The sequence below is a fragment of the Fukomys damarensis genome, unplaced genomic scaffold (genome assembly GCF_012274545.1).
Source record: "Fukomys damarensis isolate Sample0158 unplaced genomic scaffold, DMR_v1.0_HiC HiC_scaffold_14, whole genome shotgun sequence".
In the NCBI taxonomy this organism is placed as follows: domain Eukaryota; kingdom Metazoa; phylum Chordata; class Mammalia; order Rodentia; family Bathyergidae; genus Fukomys; species Fukomys damarensis.
Window position 1 is genome coordinate 1,714,311 of NW_022900926.1, and position 23,949 is coordinate 1,738,259.

Genomic DNA, 23,949 nt, shown 5'->3' on the forward strand with positions numbered 1-23,949 from the left:
GACTATTTTTTTTTTTTTTTTTTTTTTTTTTTTGGAGATGGGGGTCTCCCTATATAGTTCAGGCCAGCCTCGAACTTTTGGTAATCCTCCTGCCTCGGCCTCCTGAGTGCTGGGCTTACAGGCCAGTGCTACACATCTGGCTCACAGACCAACTGTTACGGGTTGACTGTCTCCACCAAGACTTGACATCCTTGCCTCCGTCCCACACTACAGAATGCAATCCTATTTAGACATAGGGTCAGTGCAGATGTGTTCAGATAAACAGAAGTCACAGTGGAGCAGGCTGAGCCCTAGTCTAACACCACTCACCCTTACAAGGGACACTGAAGACAAGCAGAGACTGAAATCAGGGGCCAAGCGTGGAAGAATGCCAGGAAGAGAAGGAAGGATCCGCAGGGGATGGAGCAGGAGGATGTGGGAACCGGAGGAAGCTTTCCTGTCCACAGTATTGTTACAGTGACCTCGCGAACGAGCACACTAACTGCATGAGTGCGAAGTTAAGAAGCTTTCAGCAAAGCGGCCACGTGTGCCTTCCCATGCCGGGCTCCGCTCGCAGTGCAAGTGCACAATCACCTGCACACTGGACAGCGCGTCCCTTGTCTCCCTGAGCCTGCCTTTGGTCACGTCCAGCTCGCTCTGCAGCCGCTCCTGCGAGGCGTGGAGGCTGGAGATGAGGCCCTCAGCCGAGCCCAAACCCTGCTCACTCTTTTGCACCAAGTCCTGGAGGCGGCCGATCTGCAAGGAAGCAGAGCACAGGACATCACTGGGACAGCTGAAAGCAGCCCTGCCTCAGTTCTTTTTACCAAATGGACCCTTTCTTGATGATTTTGGAAGACACACCTGAAGAGTCTCCACAACCCTTATCACATCTGTTTTTGAAAAGACCTCCAACGTAAGGTTTCCCTTTTTAAAGACAACATGTAAAGAAAAGGTTACTGCTCTAAGCTCCTGGTTTAAAGAGAATTTCTGGTTCTATTATAAAAGTTCTCTGTACAAAGGAAAAGAAACAGGATAAAGACTGACAAAAATTCAGACAATAATATTTGAAACCATTCTTTAAAAGTACATAATTTACAGTCCACCTGAGTCTGGTTCTGTTACTTAAAAGGTGACACAAACTAATACATATTGAGAGGCTGTTAAATGTACCCTACAGGATAAGATGCAATTTCTGCTTCAAATAGAATCTGTCTCATAAAATCTTTAAAGAGCTGAATGGATTCTGGAAATTAGGAGCAAATGAACCATTTGTTGATCTAAAAATCCATAAAGAAAATATTTTAAATTATCTAAAAAAATAGTTTCCTTTTGTTGTTGGGACTGGGAAATGAACTCAGGACCTTGTGCTTGCCAGGTAGGTGCAGCACTGCTGAGCTACATCTCCGAACCAAGTGTTTCATATTTTAAAAACACCAAGCTTGTGAAAATTCTACAAAATTAAGATGCGCAACTTAATACCTGATATTTCTCCTTTGTACATACAGATGTTACAGAGAAAACCATGAAAATTTTTCATTCATGTATGTACGTATGTATATGCTAAAAAATTATGGGGATTAGTTACATATCCTTTTAATGTGTCCAATGGGATGTTAATGTCATAAAATGATTTAGAGAGCTTCTTTTTTCTCTGTGCTTAGGTTTGGACAACAAAAGGATTACCTGTTTCTTCACAGTGTTGTAAAAACATCCATTAATCCACTGGGGCTAGGCCTCTCTAAAATATATGTGAGACTGTTTTCTTTTGGAGTTGTAATTGGTTTGGCTGGATTGGTCAACTACTTTGAGACATCTTAAAAGTGAAAAATTTTATAGAAAGACACCTGTTTTCTTATTTTTAAAAATTACTGAACAGTCATATACAGCATTCACTTCCGATATTTTACAATTGTATTCATCCCTATTGGAATGCCCATTTTTCTCTAGTCTATATATGTACTCATATTTTCCCTACTATTTGTATTGATCTATTTTGCCACAAACAGATATTACAGCAGGAAACGAACACCTGTGTGGACCGCAGCTGTAGTAGAGCCAAAAGACCACTGAACTTAGCAAGAAATCTTGTTTCAAGTCCAGGTTTTGTCACTATAAGATAGAAGTTATTAGGCTATATAGTTATTAGATATACAGAAAAAATTACTTAACTAAAAAAGATATCAAGTACTAATAAATAAAAGAATAAGCATATGTAATAAACTAGAGAAAGATATTCTACAATGCAGAAAGTTTTCAGATGAGTATGTGTTTATGTATATATGAAAAAGTGTGTAAAAACAGTATTCTATTTCAACATAAAGAATTAAATAGAGTATATTAAAGAAACTAATCTAATCAGACACAGATGAATATTTAAATGGGCAAAGTCTTTCAATTTCTGCACCATACAATAAAAATAAAAGCAAATAAGTGACAAACGTAACATTAAAACTTGTTTTTTGAAATATAATAAAAAAGGTATGTGTGGAAAACATCTACTGTCTCCCAATATTAAACCTTCTTTGTGGCATCTGGGGAACTGACCTTCCTTGTTGTGCCCTGAGGTCTCAGCAGGATGAAGGAAAGGCTCAATAGAAATATAAACCGACAACGTCTCAGTCTGTTGGCCAGCAAAATGACTTAGGAGCAGACATGCGGATTAAACCTTTCTCCTCCCAATGCTCTTAGGACTTGAAAGGAGCTCCTATGAGCTGGTAGGTGCACACACTCAGTCTCAGAAATGTGGGAGGCTGAGGCAGAAGAATCAAAAGTTTGGGTTCAGCTTGAGCAACTTTGTGACTAGTGAGACCCTGCTTCAAAATAAAAAATAAAAAATGGCTGCAGATATGGCTGAGTGCAAAGGCCACAGATTTAATGTGCAGGACCACGAAAGAAAAAAGGTGGAGGGGTCTCCTAGAAAAGCTCTTTTCCAATTGCACATGTGCCTAAAGGAATGTGTGAACACAAGGAGAGCAAATCCCACTGAAGGGGAAAAAAGAAACTTAGTTCCAGCATCACCGAGTCAGTTTTGAACCTAGTCACTTTGATGCTAACATTATCCCTTGGTCATTCAGTCACGAGAGAGGTTTCCCTTTTTCTTCAGCTAGTTTGAGCTGGAATTCCTGTCATTTGCAACAGAAACCAATACTCAGATGACTGTTACTTAATGGCACCCGGAAGGAACGCAGTTAAGTGGAAACGCTGTAACCCAGAGGCCTCCTCCTCCTATCGGTGCCTGGCCTTCTCCGTCCATCCTTGCAACACCAAAACGCATTCTGGTAAGTTACAGCGGATGTGAGGTGAGCCCCACCCCTCAGGTGAGCATCCCAGTGAGTGCACAGAGCGCTCTCCTACACCACCCACCACCCTGCATAACATTCAAACCCTCCAGGGTCTCCAGGGCCCAGCTCAGCACCACAACCTTCCCTTGAGGGTCTTTGTACTCACTGGGAGGGAGCAGAGCATGTGGCTAAAAATTCAGCCCAGATATCCCCACCAAGATTAGAATTCTGGCTTACCTACCCATTGCGTGTGTAAGGTGTGGTTGTGAGAACTGGAGAGCAAAATACAAAGGCTGAACTATATAAAAGAACACAGCACAGTGAGCATGGATACACAGGCTCACAGGGCGCTCCTGTGGTCCCGAGAAGCGCTCAGGCCCAGGCCTTCGTCTCAGCCCTCCTGGCCGGACCTGCTCATCGCTCACCCCCACTACCACGCAAGCTGGAGTGTAAATATCGGCTTCTGGGCCCTCTTTACCCGGCAGTGCCCGACACAGATCTTCGGTATCTAACAGCCGTTCGTATTTAGTGAACATTTGAATGACTCAGTTACCCAAAAATGTCATATAAGTGTAATGGCAATTAAGAAGAAATAAAATCTCTGCCACCTCGTTTAGGCTCCGAAGGCCCCAGTGCCTGCCTCTGCTGACCTTCTGTTGCAGCAGGGCGGCCCTAAGCCATGTGACCCTGCTAGCTTAGTGGGAGGCCCAACCCAGGTGTGGGCAGCCCTAGATGTTGACAGAGAAGCAGTACACTTCCACGCACTTAGAAAGACTCCTCTTCTAGACGAAGTTCTGTGGAAGTTTAAGTTGCTCTACATGTCCTCTTCTCTAAAGAGTGCTGAAATGTTCTCAGTAGCCCTTACCTTTTGCTGGGGTTGAATACACACAATGGCTGAGTCGAAGGACTTGCCCGTCTAAGACTCCTGAATGCTGCTAAACCCCTTTCTAGGAATGCTGTGCTCCCAGCACAGCTTCTGATTACCTATTCCTTTACCTCCACAGCTGTGTGGCCTCAATTTTTATGTTAGTTTTATGGCAACGGAATGGCATCTCGGTGATTTCACTCCCAGTTTTCAGGTTACAGTGAGGCTGACAATGTTTTCCACCAGCCTGCAGAGGCAAACCAGGGTGCCTGCCTCTTCCTCACTGTTCTGAAAACATTCTGACAACATTAAGGACAGGACTTCTTCACTAGTCATCCAACTCGTCAGGCACTCACTCCGTCCCTCGTTTCTTGGGTATGTTTTGATCTGTACAAGTTTTTAGCTGTAAGTACACAAATACTGTGGTTTTAATCAGGATTTAGGTGTCATTTTCAAAGGCTTTCTTTGTCCCAGGAATGCCACTTGTATTCTCATATTTCATCTGTATCCACACGCGATTTCATATTGCATTTCAGTCCATGCAGTGTTCAGACACTGCGGCCGAGATGGGCTTGAAGTTCCCTGTCCTCGACCCTTTTGTTTACATACAGCCTCCAAAGAGCAGCACCATCCTCTGCTACTCAGGGGACACCGCTGATCCCCTCCCACCCTTCTTCTCTACAGAAAGGGGCAAGGTCCACAGAAAGCGCCTGCTTGCACAGCCAAGCACTGTCATTCAGCCCGCACTCACCCCTACATACAGCCTGGAAGTCTCAGGAGCCTGCATAACCAAACCACCCAAGGTCTCACTGTTCCAGTGGATTTTCCTCTGTGAAACCTACTGTTCAACAGCAGCATCCTTATCTATCCAAACTGCTGAGGGAGATACCAGTTATTTTCTACCATTCACCACATAAAATCCCATACATTATATTTTTAAATAATCTTCTTCATTCTCAATTTTACTTCCAAATCAGAACACAAATTAATTTCTTGCCTGGACTAATGTGCCAGCATCTTGCATAACCTATCTAACTCCAATTACCCTCCTAGTGCAACACAGTCCTTTGTAAGATCACGTGATGGCGTCCTCGAGATCAAGTCCAAAGCTCCACTGTGGCACAAGAGTCCCTCACACTTGGCTTCCATGTCCTTCCAACATACGTCCTCTCAAGTCCCAAGTGCATCCTACGGCCAAGCACAGCAGTTTTCAGCCAGAGTCAGCTGTCCCCAGAGAACATTCGGCAGTGTCTGGAGATGAGGAGGGTGCACACTACTGGCACTGAGCAGGGAGAGGCTAAGGGTACTACTAAGCACCCTGAAGAATCAGCCAGCCTGAAACAGGCAGCTGTGCTGAGGAACAGAAACCCCAGCGCAGTGACACAGACTTCCTACTGTTCGTTAAGACACTGAAACTTGTTTACTAATATGAGTGCACTTATGCTGGTCCTTAAGCCCATACTAACTCTGTCATGCCTACATCAGGCAAATGTATGCCCTTCTCTCAAGGACCATCTCCTATCTATCATTTCTGAATTCTCCTAGGTCATACCGTATCACTTTGTGACATAGTGTACTATATTCTTCAGAGCTTTTATGAACCCTACAGCCAGAGAATCACTCCTTCCTCTGGACTACAAAGACATTTAACGCTGGATCTTGACAGTCACTGAGGACTTGAGTTTCTTGACATCTTGCTAACAGTGTTCCCCATCCTAGAAGGTGTCAAGTAGTCAACAGATGCTTCGTAACAAAGAATGCAAACGCTACTGGTGTTACTGGAACCCAGCTCCAGTTTCTCTGAAGACAGGTCTAGTAATAAGCACTAAGAGCTACAAAAACCATTCCTACTCTTTGGCCCAGTAATTTCATTTAGAGGAAGAATTAGAGGGAAAGAAAATACTTTTTAAAAATGAGCAAAAATATTTATACTCTGATAATTTATCTGTTCCCCAGGAAAAACCCCATCCTGGTGAGCAGGGTGAGCAGGGACCTCTCTCAGAGCCTCCTGGCTCTGCAGTGTTCAGGACTCCAGGCTGACACATGCTGTGATCTGGCTTTAGGACACCTGTCATGTGGTCTGGCAGTGGCCTTGGCCTGACAGTCACCCCCACCCGCCAATGCTCCAAATATTAGACAGCTAAGTTAGACAGAAGCCAACCAGCATCCAGAGAGGGATCGTGCCCTCGAGGGAGTCAGTGCTGAGGCCGAGACACACCTGTGCTGCGGCTGGAGGTGAATCTGAAGAGGGCTGGACCTCAAGAGGAGACACAACAGCCAGGCCTGCAGCCCCCTAGAAAGGAACAGCAGCTTGAGGTTAGACTGTCAGTGGGCACAGACAGGCATCGGACACACAGGAGGGCGGGCAATCAGAACATCGGCCCGGGCTCCCGGCCCTTTCCAGAAATGCCTGTACTCTTTCCACCAACCCTTGCTGCATGACGGTCTCCCTACAGGACCAGTGTTAGCTAAGTGGCTACACTTGTAGCTTCACCCACCTTGTACCCCCCCAGGTGATCTTTTATGAATACCCTTGACAAAGAGACTTGGTGGCCACCCCTCAGCACCCTCCTGGAAATCCAGGAGCAGTTCTCCCTATTTCCAGTACTACTGGAGTCCCTTGCGGCACCCAAGAGGTGAACATCTGCTCTAGTTGTCTTGGCACAGAAGACTGCTGACCTGAAAAGTGGAGCAACTTGAAGACAAGGTGTTCGACCAGCTGGGCAGGGGCAAGCCTGCCGATGAAACGAGGAACGGAGGACATCCTGGGAACAGTTTGTAAGGTTAACAATTTGGCATAATTGTTACCATGCCTTTCTAATCTAAAATAATCACCCACGTTTGCTAGAACACAATGTCTTTGTTTGTTTCTCAATAAAACTGGGCGTTTAAGTAAGTTCAGGGCTGGATTCCAGGGACGCCCCTGTCCTCTTCTCTCTTAGGGGTTTGCTGGCCCAACCCCCACTCCACTCTCCTAACTTCGCAACTTTATTCCTCATGTTGGGAGACCATGAACTCAGCAAAGCTGACATTCAACAGGTTGGGAGTTATTTTCCCCATAACACGAACAGGATGACATTTACCTTAAATGCATCACTACTTACGATAATAAGAACAACTTTTAAAAATAAATTACCAAAAAGAAAATATTTATGCAACTACAGGAAAAATGTATGCTGGATCATTATGTGAATATTTAAAAATCTCTAGTATGTAAATAAGGTTAATAAATGGAACTATGATATGAGGTAAAGTTTTACAAAATGAATTCATAAAGCATTACTAAATGCAGGTTACAGCTATATTAAAGTGTATATATACATATTAAATAGAAAATCTGAAACACTGAAAACATTCAAATTATTATCATTCTGTTTTTGCCTTCCCCACGAACACCTTGGATTGATGTTTTTGGTGGTAAATTTTACCTTGTGGGATGTAACCAACGTGTTATGAAACATTTTACACCTCCCCAGTGTTTCCCGTGACTTTTGCTCTCCCAAGGCCCGCGGACCCCTGCGGTGTCACCAGGAGAAGCACCGTCACCCGCCCAGCATGCAGGGAGAGTCTGAAGAGCGCTTGCCTCACGAGTGGCCGTGCCTGTCTTGTCTTCCAGCTCCTGCTTCAGGTCTTCCAACTCTCGCTGAAGTTGATGCTTATCTTCTTCCAGGGCCAGCCTCTCCTTTTTATACTGTTCCTCCAATTCCTCAGAAAAAGGAATTTTAAAAAATTAACAAGATTGCAAATATAACTCAAAGTCTCTGAGAAAAGAGCATCCTATTCTATATTTTACCCTTACCCTGTATAATAGCTGCGTTAACAGTGACTACTCGGATCCTGACATCGGAATCACTATGGGCAGCTATTACATAACTGCTAGCTGAATGAGAATGTGTGGCTGGTCTGGCCCACATCACAAAGCACTGGTTTGCAAACAAAAGAGTTTGGGAAAATTTTGCTTCCATCCACAAACTCCGCATTGGGCGACCGACACAACCGTGGTCATCTTCCCCACGCAAACAAAACACAGCCACCTGCTCCAAATCATAAAACAAATTAAGTTCATAAACCAAGGTACCAGTGTACAGAAAAGTGTGATATGAATGATAATTTGATGAAATAAAGAAAACATTCTAATTCTACTGAAATCAGAATTCTTCTATTTATATAAAAATAAAACCCAGTAACACGTATAAGATTCAGCTGTCTAGTACTGGAACGTAGTAGAAAATTCAGAAATACAAAATTCAGACAACTAAACAGCATGACCAGTAAAGTTAATGTGTACTGAAGATCACTCACTATTTTCCAAGATCACTTACTATCTGCTTAATAGTTGAGATACAGAGGCAACAGACATCAGATCTGCCCTAACTATGAAGGAACTACAGAATATTAGTTAATGTCAGGCACTGCGAGATGGCAGAGGAATGTATGAACGGGAAGGGGTGAGGTCCAGCTCACCAATGAGGGAGATCCACAGAGAAAGCCGCGGCTGAGTCTGGTCAGAAGGCGTACACCAGGGCGAGAGGGAGTAGAGCCACAGGGAGCAGGGCGCTGCAGACAGAGGCCCAGTGTGCAGTGTGCTGCACGTAGCTCAGAAGGTGAGCAGAGCAGGAAGTGGGGTCCTGGGTCAGGCCGGTCCCCTGACAAAGCCGGGTCTGAGGACGCACTAGGAGTAGCCAAGAGGGTCGGCGCACAGCCACGCTCAGGAAGCTCTCCAAGCCGCCAGGAGGGATAGAGCCTGAGCTGAAGGCTGCAGAAGATCAGGCGTCAGCTTCCAAACACCCCTGCACAGAGGACAGGCTAATTCCTGTGGCAGCGGTGCCAACCAGGTGAGATGCCGTCTTCCAGGAAAGTGCAGAGACGTGGTACCCAGGAGTACTGGGGCTGGTCACGAAGATCCCTTCTTCCCAGCAGACACCCCAACCCTGATCTCCAGAGGCCAGTGCGCACTGTTCACACAGTAGCATAGGCACAGTGAGCCGCTTTCCTTAGGAAGAGGGTGCTTCCTCCTGCAATCCTCGCACCCAGGCCCAGCCAGGGGCTGATGCCCTCCTAGCGGCACCAGTCTCCAGCCTGCCAAGTCCCCTCCTCTGCTTTCACCATCAGATGGGTGAACTCCAGTTATGGTGAAAAATATGAAACTAATCAGCAGGAAATGGAGAAATCATTTTTAGCTAAAATTCTTCAAAGGTGGAAAGTTTGATATTGGAGAAAGACTACTCTGGAAGATCTTAGCTTAGGTTTAGGTAGGCAAGAAGAGAATGAAACAGCAAGAGGGAAACAAGTTATGTTGACAAAAGACAAGGGTACCATCCAAGAGATTCTGAACACGCTCATAACTGGAGGCCAAGGCATGTGTCTTATGGCCACCCCGCTCTGAAGAGAGATTTTAAGACACCTGTGTTGAGTCAGATGGGTTTCTAGGTTGCTTGACAATTAAAATTAAGTGGGGTGAAGGGATGATTAGGAACAAGGCAAAAATGATACGGATGAAAGAAAGATACCTTGACTTTGGCACTTAGAACTTAACACAGAGAAAGAAAGGCTGGAAGTAGGTCACCTGCAATTTAAACGTTCAACAGAAAACAAGGCTGAGCTGAAAGGTGGATGTAGCAAGAAAAGACACCCAGGGGAGAAGTGGCAGAGCTGCAGCACTCTCTACGCCTTCCTGCGGGACCCTGCACTCAGCACCCACCTCCGTCACCCCAGAGCACGAGCAGCGCCGCCTGGCCCGGACTCGTGGGCTGGCTCAGAGGGAAGGACGGCCACAGAGCTCGGAGATGCTGTGCCACCGCACCGTCAACAGTTCAGCCTGAGCACACAACACACAGGCGCGCTGACAGGGTCTCACTGGAGTTTTTAATTAAGTTCAGGTCTTACAATATCTTCCCAACTAGTTGTGTCACAAACAGAAGAGAGCGAGACAGCAGACCCCACCCAGCCTCTTCTACTTATCAGGCTTGTGGCTCTGTGTGAACACTCGGGTTTATTAACCCTACTTCAGCACCCACCGAAGGAAAAGCGGTCCTAACGTGCAAGTCCCTAGCGTGAAGGGACACAGGGCAGAACAGCTCCCCGTAAGCGGGGAAGCGCCATCCTGTGGACGAGAAACAGTCTGAAGCAGTATCACAGCGAAACGCCCATGCCCGGTGTCCACCTGCTTCGGCTTTCACAGAGCTTCGCCGGACTGAGCACGTCATCTTCAGCAAGGTGGGCGTAGCAATCCCATCAAGGAAGGCCCTGTCACACAGAGCGATAAAAGCAAGCGTATGCACCCTTTGGGCAGTGCCGGCCCAGGGTATGAAACACTGGCCACTAAAACCTACTTACTGCCATACACGAGGCCCGTCTGGACGCTCACCGCACTTCCTCCCACACACAGGAGGCGGCTAAAGAGGCAGAACAGCCTGGTGATGCGGCCAGCAGGCAAGGTGGGAGGAAGGCCCCAGGCTGCCGCACAGCATCCTCCACGGTGGGCGCTGTTAAGGACGGAACACACAAAGCGTCTCCCAGGGAAGGAACCTGGCGGCCATGGGTGCCTCGCCTGGTTGAAGCTTCCCGAGGAGCACACTTGCGTGTCTCACGGCTAGCACCAAGTACAAACGCCTCCTGTCAGTTCACTAAATCACACCCCGCGACAGGAACTATGGCTCACACAACGACGAGACGCAGGCCGTGGACCGCACGGCACGGCACTCTTGCTGACATCAATCCGTCCAGTGCAAGGAGGCACTGCAGAGTTACTCACCATCTGCAGCTTCTTCTTGTCCCGAACCGCACTGCTGCGTGCAGCCTCAATTTCCGTGTGGTGCTGCCAGGCTAACTCTTCCAGCGTCTTAGAATGGGTTTCATTTAACTGAGTCACCTCCCCTTCCAGTCTGCTTTGCAGGTTTTTAAGCTCCATTTCATAATACTCTTGCTGAGTTCTCTTTGCTTCATGTACTCTCTTAAATTAAAACAGATAAAAATTAATAATTGGCACCTGCTTTATGACTGCTACTAGTACTGAACACTGTAAATATGTAAGCAGGAATGAACTGCATGCTACAGGACCTAGACTGTGAAACACGAAAATACACCATTGGTCTTCTCAAAAGCAACAAGGTGGCAGAAGCAAAATAAAATACTTAAAAGCTAGAAACAGACTATTAGGTTAGAACCAAATGTGACTGCAAGCTTAAGCAGAAAGACTTCCTGTATGTCAGAATAGTACACAAAATGGTTAACCACTGATCACTCAAGTGATACTGCCCAACACAACTGTGGGTGCCAGTTATGTACCTTTAAAGTGTCCACAGACTGTGATGAAAAAACTCAAAAGGCAGTGGCAATGCAGTCTTAGAAGTTCCATGAAAGAGGTGTCCACCATGCGTTACGAGAGCACAGGAAGGACCTGGGCAGACGGGGTTGGAAAGGTGTGCACAGGGTGGGGCAGAGGCTGATTAGAGAAAACACACTATCTCATTCGATCTCACAGCAAGGCAGCCAACGAGGAGGACCTGTCAATCTGAGGTCTGCTGTCAAAAGCCTGGATTCAGAACCAGCTCTGTGAACGAGAGGAAGTAGCTCACCAGTTAGGCAGCCAATGGTAGGGATGCAGAAAGTCCACACAGCCACACAGGGCCTAAACTGGGAGTGAGAGAGATGAGGCTCAGAAGCAAGCAGGGCTGGCTACACGATGAGAAGGGTCTTTTATACTGAGGACACTGCACTGTTTTCTCAGGGGAATGAGAAGTCACTGACGCATAAGTAATATATTTAAAACAGTGCGTGGACTGCCAGAGTGCTGACTGAAGGCAGGGAGCGCAGTCAGGAGGATAAAACTGTAATCTCAGCAAGCAACAGCAGACCTACGAGTGGGTACCAAGAGGGGAGGATGGGATAAGAGTATGCAAAGAAAGAAGAGCCCACAGGACTCCAGAACAGGAAGGGGCCAGACAAAACAGCAATCAAAAGTAATTCCCAATGCTGGCTGAGACAAGAAGTACAAGAACTACACTTCTAAAGGGAGAAGGTTCTGAGTTTACTGACTTGACATGTTTACGCCCAGTGGGAAGCGAGATCTGACTGAGATGTACAGGTTTAGGAAGAACCACTACACGCCAGGCCCCTCAACGGTGCTGGAATGGACGATGACGGGGAAATCAGACAAACGTGCTGGGAACACCAGTGGTGAGAGAACTGCCAGAAGAGGGAAATGTTCACAAGAATTCGAGTCCAGGAAGGTGTGAGGGAAACCAGAGAACCAGGGCGCCCCGGAAAGTGGGACATCAACAATCAGCAGGTGTGGGTGCCACAGGAAGAGAAGACCCACCAAGCCAGCACCTGGCACGTCCCGAGGGCTGAGGCTGACACAGATTCCACACTATGGGGAAGAGAAGACCACACCAGGTTAAGCACCAAACAAGAGCGAGTAAGGAGCAAAAACAACAGAAGTTGTTCAGTATGCTTAGTTGTGAGGGAAGGGGAGAGGATGACCAAAAGCCCCGTCTGTTTCGTGGATACCTGAAAAACTAGAATAAATAGTTAGCAATGGGTCTATAAGTGATGTCTTATTTAACATAGAAATTAAATATGTTGGTATATGACTACTGTATTCAGAGCTTGATGTCTGTCCTTAGTTTTATAAAAATGTCTTAGGTGCGTACACAATAACTAGAGAAACAAATATGGTTAGCTATAAGTGTACATCCCACCAAACTAAGAGTTTCTTCAGTTTATGGATGGAAATAAGTTGAAATGTCTTCAGTTTCTACATTATGGATTATTCCCCATATATTTTGGATATATTTACAATTTGAGGTTGTCTAGATTTACACCTTTGTTCCCCAAAGGAGAAAAAACACTAAAGCGAGAATGAAGTCATGGTGGAGCAGGGGAAATGCTCAATGCTCCATCTGACAATGAGGGAAGCTGAGTCTTCCCTTTCTCTTGGGGTTGGTACACAATTGTTTTTTACCTTCTCCAGCTCCAGGATCTGTTGCTTCTGCTCTTCATCCAGACTTTGAGTTCTGCTTTGCAAGAAAGCTCTTTCTTCTTCAAGCTGAGATAATCTTTCATGGGCCCTTGATTTTTCTGATTCTAAATCTTTAATTGTAACCTCCTGGGTCATTTGGGTCGCTTGCAGCATTCCAATATGACCTAACCCCGCCCCAAAGAAAACCCCTTTAATTACAGAATCAGTTGCACCAGGATATCAAACAGTTTATCTTTAACAACACAACTGTACTTTTATACCTAAGTAAAATAAGTGGTCTCTATGTACACATTTTTCGTTGATTTTTTCACTGTACAAAACAAATATTTTCCATGGGACCAGTTCCTATCCAACTATAATAATTTAAATTAGAAAGTCCATATTCACATCGCTGTTGCTCTTGCACCTAGTACTACCCTTTTTTTTTCTTTTTTTTTAAAGATTATAGGAGACAGAAGTTGAAGTAGGAGCAACTCCTCAGGGGTTTATGTAAAATCCTCTAGGAGTAAAACAATTAGGTAAGAGACTGACACTAAGGTAAGGCACTGGCTGAGGCTACACAGCCAAAATGAGTAATCTATTCCTTTTTAATCTTTTTAAAAATCCTAACAGAGAGAAGAATTTCTACATGCAGAGAACAAAGGTGGTAGACAGCTGTTCAGTCGAAACCTAATTTGTTTTAGACAAGAGAATGGTAATAGGTAAAGGACATGAATGAAGAGAAAGCAAATGGCAGCAAAACAGGAGTGGGGAAAAGATGGAGGGAAACGGGAGTAGGGCAGGGTAACAGAGGAGGTGTGCTGGGGAACAGGGTCTCATGGGAGGCAGGGCTTGAGACAGCGGCTCGTCTGGAAACTATGGTTAGAAACTCAGCCACTCAAGCCCCCGGGTAGGAAACTCTTGGAATGGGGCCCACACACCCTCCTCCAGGCAGTGCAGATGGGGAGCCCAGGTCACTGCTCTGGGGGGAGGGAGCTCTGTGCCTCCCACAGCCAATCAAAATCGAAGGAGGGCCTCGACAGAGCGAGGCACAGCAAGCCAGGGGTCCAGGTCCCACAGGGGGCAGCCTTTCTCCCATGAGATCCATAGAAGGGCACATCAGCCACCTCAGAACGGAAACTCGGCTGTGAAGTGCAGAACAAGCCCAGTAACAAACCCCACTGCGAGTCATAACTGTTCAACCAACTCAAATACTCTAAAATACATGTCAGGAACACTGCTTCATTTTTCTTTTACTGGTTTATTGGTATTTTACCTAATTCTTAACTTTTCTATAAAGACATATTCCTAAAAATAAAAAAAATTCATCATTTGCTTCTTATGGTTAATTAGTAAGAATTACAGCTTTCCATCATTTTTACAGTCCAAGTGCTTTTTTGGAGGGTGGGAGTTGAACTTGCTATGTAGCTAAGGCAGGCCTGGCAGGCCCGGAACTCCTGTTCCTCCTGCCTCAGCCTCCCAAGTGCTGCGATTATAGGTGTCCACCACCATGCATGGCTACAGTCCAAACAATTTTAAAACAGTGGAAGAAATTTTAGAGTAGAAGAAGAAATTTTTAAACATTCAAATTTTGTCTTGAATGAACTTGGAAGTGTTGGTTTTAGGTGGGCATTACACATACGCTACGGTCAGACATACTGGCTTTGAGGACAAGGTCTGATGCTTGCCACTGTAAACGTTCTCTGGCAGCTGCTAGCTCACTTTCCACTTCTTTCTGCTTGCTTAGTAAGGCCATTTCTCCCTCCTTGGCATCATCAAGCTGTCTTTGAAGAACCTGAAAAAGATTACATAGCCACTCTTAGAATGCAATGATGACAGTAAGCTAAATGGTTTAAGTTGTAAGCATCAGCTGTATCTTGATGAGACGTCCTACCTTAATTATACCCAGTCTTACATTTGGTCAGTACCACCTGATATTGTCTCCACAAGCCACATGACCTAAACAGCAGGGTATTCCACCCTTTCCACTCTAATGCCACGCAGATGAAAATTTCTATGCCAATAAAATAAAACTCATATAGGCATTTAGCTTTTTTTTCAGACTTATGTCACACTTTTACTAAAGTTAGGTCTAAATATGTCTAATGGGCAGAGCATTATTAATGAAGAGAAAGGAAAAACCAAAATTAAGCCCTAAGCCCAATATTTTAACTCCCCCAAATCACTTAGAGAAAATATCAGCATGTTAAATAAAATCCTTTTCTTTTGGCCGGGGATTTAGCTCCATGGTTTTGCCGCCTGCCTTGCAAGCGCAAGGTCCCAAGTCCAATGCCCCATACCAAAAAAAAAGAAGAAAAATCCTTTTCTTTTGTAAGGATTTGGGGGCCGTTGATTATCTGAAATCCTGACAACAGACATAGAGCAATAAAATTTCCCCTCTCACAAATAAAAAGGCAAAAATGAGGGTGGGGTGTTAAGTGGTTAAGCCAGCCAGCCTGCCCTCCCACCTAGGAGGGAACACGCTGCGGAGGGAGCTGAAGATACCTGCTGAACGCCCGCTCCTTACCCACCTGGGCATCCCTCTCCGCTGCGGCGAGGGCCGTCTGAAGCTTGTGGCATTTGTCAAGAAGGCTGCTGGCTTCGTCCTGCACCATCTGTAACTCTGTCTTTAATTTTCCTATGGTTTTTCTTAAAATGGCTTCCTGTCCCTGAAATTCTTTTCGAAGATCAGCTTCCTTTTCTTTGCTAGCCTGCAGGCTTTCTGCTGTAAAAAGCTGTGACCTTTTCAAAGTATCAAGCTCACGCTCATAAAAGCACTGTGCTTTATTCAACTTGCCTTCATACTCCTCCGTGAGCTTTTTCTTCTCAATTCTGAGCTCCTCGAGTGTTTTGTTTAAGGCCTCCACCTCCCTCCTGTGCAGCTCCTCTGCCTTCTCCTGCCCTTTGCTCTCTGAGGCACTATGATCCTGCTGTGACTTCAGCAGCTCCTGCATCTCCTGGCGGTGAGCAGTCCGCAGATCTTCCAGCGCAGACCGCTTGTCTTTCTCGAACTGCACCTGGAGCTGTCCAAAGCTCCGCAACCTCTCTTCAAACTTCCTTCTGATCTCCTCGACCTCTCTGGACATGGTCACTATGCGCTGGACATGCTGGGCTTCTGCACAGAGTTGCATGTCCTCGACTCGGTGCCTATAGGCTTCAAATTCTGTCAAAGCCTGCTGCTTCATTTTTATGTGATCTTCCAAGGATGCTTCTAAAACTTGGATCTTTCTCTTAAGGTCTAGCTCCTCTGTTACTGTGCTTTTATACTGTAGTATTTTTTCTCTTGTTTCTGCAAGAATTTGTTGGATTTCCTCCTCGTGAGCATCTTTGAGGGCTTGAATTGCAGATTCGTGCTCATCATTTTTAGTGTTCAAAGCATATATTACCTGCATGGTTTTGAAGAAGACAGAAGAATTGAATGAACCGCATTCATTTACAACTTGAAATTTAATTCTTTCATTTGAACTGGTATTTTCCTTTGCAGATAATATCTGTTATGGCAGATTTCAAATATGAAGCTTCACATCATTGTTTTTATACTTAATAGACTGATTTGCTTAGCAAATTTCTATTTTAGCACAAACTTTTTAATTATGATTTTTAAAACATTCAAAATTAACAACACTGTATGACAAATGAAACAGAGAGGAGAAAAGGGCACAGAGGAGGCCACCGGGCCAGAGAGAAAGGCATTTCTCTTCATGGCCCAGGCTAGCTTCTGGGATCAAGTAGTCAGGAAAAGTCCTGAGTCAGTCTTGGACCTGCACTGTGTCCTACAGATAAGAGAAACTTTGCCTAAGTGGGAGCCCTGGCCTTACATCTTCCCCAAAGCCTCTTTTATCAATGTAATGTCCTGTTTAAATATTTTGAATTTAAGATTTTCCTTTTCCCCTATGGTTTGTTTTCTCAAGAGGTTGGAACTATTTAAAATAATGAATAAACTCTATGCTCTAAACAAAAAAGTGACTAAAAATCTCTCTTACACTTTAGAAAGTCGAGTTCTGATAGAATTAGCTCAATATGGGCTGGTTCTGGGCTCCACAGGACACCAGTAACTAACAGAGACTGGACAGGGGATCCCCAGCCCTCCTGGACCTCAGAAGAGGGGTCCATTCCTCCATTGCACCCCTGGGTCTTGGAGCATCCTGTGGGCATCAGCAGGGCCTCTTCACAGGAGCTGGGGCCTAGTTCTGGCCTGGCAGCTCTGAGTTTCCAGCACATCTGCCCAGCGCCAGCACACAGCCTATGCTTGGTTTTTACAACTCATCTTCCCCCTCCTGAGCTTCTTGTGATCCCCTTACCAAACCCAGCTAGCAGTTTGCACATGTCAAGTGCTCTGGATGACTCACTGCCTGATTTTCTCTCTTCCCCCAGGGAAGCCTGATTCCCAGAACTCCAGTTTGGGGAGCAGGTCTTTATTTCCATCTTAGTTAGTCTTTGGAGTTTTAGAGAATCTCCTGAGATTTCCCCAACCTTAACTTCACGTGACACTATATCCTCTGGACAGTAACATTCTCATTCTGTCTGCTTTTGATGCCTTCTGTCAAATCACTGTGCTCAAACGGCACAATGTCCACAACTCTTACTAAAGACTTAGAGAGTGCCCACTTTCTTCCTCTTGAGGTAAGAAGTAGTAAACTCTATACAATCCAACCAGAAGCTCAAAACCAGTGTCCTGGAGCTCTGCTCACTATAATGTGGCCTCGCGCTGGCTTTAGAAATGAACCCACACTGGGCACTAGAAACTGCTGAAACAAGTAGGGTGTCAAAGTGTTGCAATTTTTGTAAAGAGGTTACTCATGCAATTTGGGACAATTAAGGCAGACTAGCTGGCTCACCAAAGGTCCTGGCAAGTCCAGACCCTACTTGCCAAATATAGGCCGTGGCCTCCAGGCCTGCAGCTGCACCTACAGAAGGGACAATACATGGGGAGCTTGCCACTGCGGGGCTCCACAGGAAAATACATGCACATGAGAGAAATAAATGCTAATTCATAGTCTATTTTTTTTAAAACTCTACTTCCAAATCTCAAATTATACCCCTAATGAGCTAACCCAGATCTCATGGAAGACTCCTTTCGTCTCTGTATCTAAGCATGAAGAAAGCCTAAAATCCAGGAGAGTCGGGGAGCTTGCTCCTCTTATCCCCTCTAGTTGTTCTTGCCTGCTGGGAGCACTATACTGTAGATCACTCACCTCCTCCAGAGGATGAGGCAGGGCCCCGTGGGAGAACAGGGGACAACAGGATGTGGCAGAGCAAGGCCTGGCCAGAGCTTTTCCAGGGCTGAGAAGAGGATGTCCATTTCCCCTAAAACCACCAAGGCATGAAGCCCTGTGGATCTTAGCTACAGACCAGCCCCTTCGCCTCCCCTGCACTCCCCTTATCCCCGCCACTATAAATAAATGTTCTGCGCTGCCCGGCAGTCCCTTCCTTCCATCAAGAGTGAGGCTCCACCTGCCGGCCTTTGTGTCTCTCTGTCTTCTTCATCCCCGCCATGGTTCCCCCTCCGTGGGCCCTCTAGCCTCACAGGCCCCAGCACTTGCCCATCAAGAAAGACACTGACGGAAGAAACTGACAGTGGCCTTTGCCCTTGGTTCTGCACACAGCTGCTCTTAATCCCTTGTCATCTCCTAAGTGGCAGGAACACAGACCTCCTAATTCCTCTGGTGTTTCGGGGTGAAAGAGAATCTTTTGTTCTACTGAGATAATTGGCAGATTCATTTAGAATAAGGGCTATTGCCAAAGGAGCCCACCATGTGACTACAGAGTTGGAATTTTATTTTTTCCAGATACTGAAGATTGACGAGGGCCTTTACAGTGAACTATATCCCCACTCATTTTTTATTATCATTATTTTATTACTATAAATTAAAAAATAAGTTGCCCAGGCTGGTACTGAACTTGTGGTCCTCCTGTCTCAGCCTCCCACAGTGCTGATTATAGGCATGAGCCCCTGCATCCAACTTGGGTTGGAACTTTAAACCCTGAACTCCTTGCCCAACCCCCAATGAGGGCAGAAAGGGCTGAATGCTGACTTGACAAGTGGCGAAAGATTTAATCAAGCATGCCTACATAATGAAGCCACCATAAGAACTCCAACAGGCAGAGTTTGGAGCGAAGCAGGATGCAGGAGGTCCAGGAGGGCATGGAAGGTCTGTGCCCTCCCGCTGACCTTGCCTTTGCATTCTCTTCTGCCCACAGCTGAACCTCTAATGGAAAGGCTAACTATGCTTCCCGAACTCTGTGAGCCATCCCAGCACACCCATGGCACCCAAGAAGGGCGTGCGTGCTGGGACACAAGTCAGAAGCACAGGTCACAATCTGGGTGCAGTGCTGTAGGACTGAACTCTCAACCTGTGTGATCTGATGGTGTCTCCAGGGACAATGTCAAAATTGAACAGAATTACAGAACACTTGGCTGTGGTCCACTGGGAAGTAGAAAATACACATTTTGGTGACCAGAGATGAAGGGTTCAGAGTTGCACTGAGTGTGAGAGCAGGAAAACACTGTTTTAGCCACCTCAGTCATTATGAAAAAACAAGCCAAGCATAGTGGCACACACATGTAATCCCCACACTCTGGGAGGCTGAAGCAGGAGTATCACAAGTTTGAGTCCACCTTTGGCAACTTAAGTGAGCCCTGGTCTCAAAAAATTAAAAAGGGATGGGGATGCAGCTCAGTTTGAAGACCGCAGTACCAGGAAAACAAAATGAACAAAGTGGTGGTGGGGAAAAAACAAGACCACCATTTGCCAAAATTCTGAGAGTGAAGCTGCTGTAGACCAGATGTCTTCAGCTTTCCCAGCGCAGGTCAGCACCCATCACCATTCTGTCTTACTAATCACATGGCAGGAAAAGAGAATTCAAAGTGACAAGCTGTCAAGAGAAAACCAAGTCACATTGTTAGCACTTTACTTCTCGAAAGAAGAGCACTCCATGCTAGGACCTGTTCATTACTCAGGGTATGAAACTCGAGAGGGAACAATATGTGAGCTTCCCCGGTACATGGTTTACTGGAGTACTCTCCTTTATAAAACTTAATTTCCCTCCAGCTTTTAAAGAAACAGCACAAGTTTGGCTCCTTTAGTCAGTCCTTCATCACCACCCAAATGGATGGGAGTCAAGTCCAGCTTCTCTTTATAACCAACACCTCTACTCCTTTACCATCATTCTCTCTGGAAACTCGGTAAATGCTAAATTTGACTGGCGGGGTCTTAATAGCAAGGTTAGAAAGATGTATGTGGATGTTAGAGACCCTAAAATAAACCCTAATGATATAAAAGCACTGAAGCACTCACATAGGTGAATGAAAAGGTAAAGGAGACAGAAGTAGGAACAAAAGGACTGAGAAAGAATAGGGTTTAAGCAAAGTTAACAAAACGTGACAAATAATGGAAAAATATTATAGTGAGAAGATCTATTTCACTTTAAATTCTAATTCGCCAAACGACAATTTGAGGGCCAAATACAGCTGCTGCTTCACCTTGCAAATGAAGTTCTACTGCAGCCCAAATACATCCACCTGTTTAGGTGCTGTCTGCAGCTGCTCCCCATTGACACAGAAAAGTTCACAAGTTGGGGGAAAGATGATCGCTCCCATTATCTTGGCCAAAACTGGCAACCAAAAGTGAAAAAAGATAAAATATCGGAATGTGCACTAGCTTTGTCTACATTCTACTCGTCTTTTTTCCACTGTAACTCATACATTAACAGAGTCAATTTTGTGACTGTGAAAGTCTATAAAAGGACTACGTATTCATACTGACCATATACCCATGTCTTCCGGGTAGAGTAAAACTATTAAAATAACTTAAAAAGGAACAATAAAAAGATGTCAAGCATAATAAATTCATATCGTTATCATAATTGGCCATTTGAAATATACCATTATTTAGTCAGTCTTTCTCTGATTAATTACTATTTCTCAGAGCAAGGTAATATAAAAACTCCCTGTGTTCTTTGAACGCACAGAAGGTATGTCCTGAAGTAGCAGAACTGACCCAATTTCTCCAAGCTTAAAGTTTCTAAAATACCTGTAGAGATAATACTTATTCTACCAGAGCAACAGCATTGCTACAAGATCAAATTTTTTAAAAAGGTATTACATAACTATTTTTTGAAAAATAGTAAGCTTTACTTAGTGGTCTTGTAATTTCTTTATGAACAGAATAAGACTAATTTATAAAGGGACTTTGGCAATCACCCATAAATTTATCTAATATTTTCCAAGCAAGTAAAGTAAACTCTCTGAAGTCTCATTTCATAAAGTATTTAAAAAGACATTATGAGACATTTGCAGTTTTTCTGAAATAGAATAGTATAGGAATGAATCATTTCAGTAATTTCATGGTTCTGTTTTATAACAATCATGCATAATTTAAGTACATATTATAATAAATAAGCAGTGGTACTTTTTACTTTTTGTATGGAAAATTTTCAGATAACCTTTCCCACAAGTGAAATGAGAAAAATTCTACATCTTAGTTTTTAAATTGCTAGTTAGGTACACATACATTTCTGAAAGTTTTGTTAGTTGCGATGGACTTAATTTTATCCTTTAAAAATTCATATATTAAAGTCTTAATGCTGGACATGATGGTATTTGGAAAGGGGACTTTTGCGTAGTAATTGGTTTTGGATGAGATCACTGAGGTGCAGTGCTTGTGACATGATCAGCAACATTATATGGAGACTTACCAGAGGGTCTGGCTCCTCTCTCTCAGCCACTGAGGACCTGTAAAGGAGAAGCTGAATGCAGGCCTCAAAGAGAGGAGAACCCTTATCGGGAACCAAACTGGCTGTCACCCTGATCGTGGATTTCCCAGCTTCCAGACCACGATTAAGTCTTATTCAACCCACACGTCTATGGCATTTTGTTATGGCAATCCGAGTTAACTAATACACTAACAATAATATAAACATGTTCCTATTAAAATTTATTAGGAATAAATTACATTTGCTAAAAAATAAAGTACATCTACTAAGGCAAAATGTGTTATATTAGTTTATTAATATGAAATATAAAATACTTTAACTGGATCTTAACTGCTGCATATCATACCAACACAAGGCTTACCACTATTAGGGAAATCACCAAATAAACAATGGTAGTCACACAACGTGATACCACGAAACCACCCCAAAAGCATCTCAAGAAAAGCACAATTCACTTAGAATAATATTTTATAACATAAGAAAAGTTTACAGTAAAAGGAACATATACAATATATATAATATATAATAATATATAATAAAATCCAATCTTACAGGGAAAAAAGTAAATATAGAAATATATTTTTAACGGTATGTAAGGAAATAAACTTAATTTTAATTGAAGTTCAGTTTAAATCTTCAATGATCAATGTTATGTTACTGTTATAATAAAAAAAATTTAACCTTTTAAAACATTTGAACATTAGTAGTAATAAAATAATAAATTAATACTCAAAATTCCACAGTTTTGGGGGCCAGGAGTGGTGGTGGTGCACGCCTGCAATCCCAGTGTGGGACCCTAACCGCTATGTAACCCCTAGTTAGCCAGCACACAGCAGCACACATTTCTTTCTACCCAGCTCCAAGATAAGATTAGAACAGAGTGTATGGAAGCCTGGTATGGGCAAACAAGTTAGCGACTCAAGGCCTCGTTAGAACAGAACAGCCTGAGGTCTGGAGATGAAAGGCCAGGTGCACCGCATAGCTGACTCCTTTAGAAAGATGGCAGAAAACCGGCCCCCTGACCCCTGGCCCACTTGCTGCGCTTGCCATCCTCTTCCCTTGCCTTTAAGAAACTGTGCTGACCCCTGTGTTGCGCCTCTCTGAGCTGCTCAGTTCTGAGAGTGCCATCTGGCCAGACTAATAAAGGTCTATTTACCAACGAGCCTGGTGTGTTCCTTCCTGGGTGACTGTCATTCCTCCGTCGAGCTCCCAGCATCTTGGAGGCCCTTTGGGCTGTTCAAGGCTCCCGGAAGTAAGGCCCTGGGTCTTGCATCCAGAGCCATCGTTGGGCTATAGGACCCTGCATCGTGAAGGCCCTTTCGGCTGTTCACGCTTCTCGGAGTGGAAGTGAGACTTTAAGTCTTACACCAGCACTTGGGAGGCTGAGGCAAGAGAATCGCTGAGTTCAAGGCCAGCCTGGACTACATAGTGAGTACAAGGCCACCCACAGTACAAAGCAAGACCCTGTCTCAAAAAACAAAACAAAGTTAGGGCCGGGGATTTAGCTCAGCGGTTCAGTGGCCTGCCTTGAAAGCGCAAGGACCCGAATTCAATCCTCAGTACCCCCCCAAAAAAAGTAAAACCAAAAAAGGGCCATAGTTTTCAAAAAACACAATGAAAATAGGAGCAAAAAAATGTAAGGAACCTTCACCAATTGCCAGTACAGCAAGTTTCTTTAAAAAATTACTCATTACTCACTGAGGGCCAGGAATTTAGCTCAGTGGTTCCACCAATGTCTACAACCTACTGCACACCGAGAGCTTCACTGAGCCCCAGCAGTGGACTGGACACCCACACGTGCACGGTGCCCGTCGCTCCCAGCCAGCTGGGGGAGACGGTCCACTGACCTCAGGACAATGCTCAGGTACAGCCAGAGTTTCTTAAGTCTTACAAAGGAGGAGAAACACAAAAGGGGTCTCTGCAGGGAGTAGGGGTGAGGTCAGAGAGGTACAAGTTTTCTCTTAATTCTAGCAAAACACCTTTACTTTTTCATAACCAGAATCTGTCTGCAGTAGACTGACTCATGGTCAACTTGTAATGCCCAGCTGAACTGAATCGGCGTGGTCTGGGTGTGGAGGATCCACCTGAGGATTGCTGCCGGTAGCCATAAAGAGAGAAGTGGAGGGAAGGTCAGGGCTGTTGATTTT

The 23,949-nt window shown here is 44.8% G+C and overlaps 1 protein-coding gene across 10 annotated transcripts in view; it reads right to left on the reverse strand.

Moving 5' to 3' along the window:
• Window positions 1-21,827, reverse strand: part of Fam184a (family with sequence similarity 184 member A) — a 63,520-nt gene extending 41,693 nt beyond the window's left edge. For 7 of the 10 annotated variants that reach the window (XR_004517111.1, XM_010644952.3, XM_033763203.1 and 4 more), the window contains exons 1-6: window positions 15,619-16,353; window positions 14,747-14,882; window positions 13,091-13,272; window positions 10,880-11,077; window positions 7,709-7,831; window positions 574-735 (exon numbers count right to left, since the gene is read on the reverse strand). Coding sequence is in view for 9 of the 10 variants with exons in the window: in XM_010644952.3 (XP_010643254.1) it covers window positions 574-735; window positions 7,709-7,831; window positions 10,880-11,077; window positions 13,091-13,272; window positions 14,747-14,882; window positions 15,619-16,272 (1,455 nt within the window). In the remaining variant the exon portion in view is untranslated. Of the gene's footprint in view, window positions 1-573; window positions 736-7,708; window positions 7,832-10,879; window positions 11,078-13,090; window positions 13,273-14,746; window positions 14,883-15,618; window positions 16,474-21,784 lie in introns of those variants that run through there. The other 3 variants (XM_033763208.1, XM_033763209.1, XM_033763204.1) reach the window with 3 other exon arrangements.
• Between the last annotated feature and the right edge of the window lie 2,122 nt (window positions 21,828-23,949).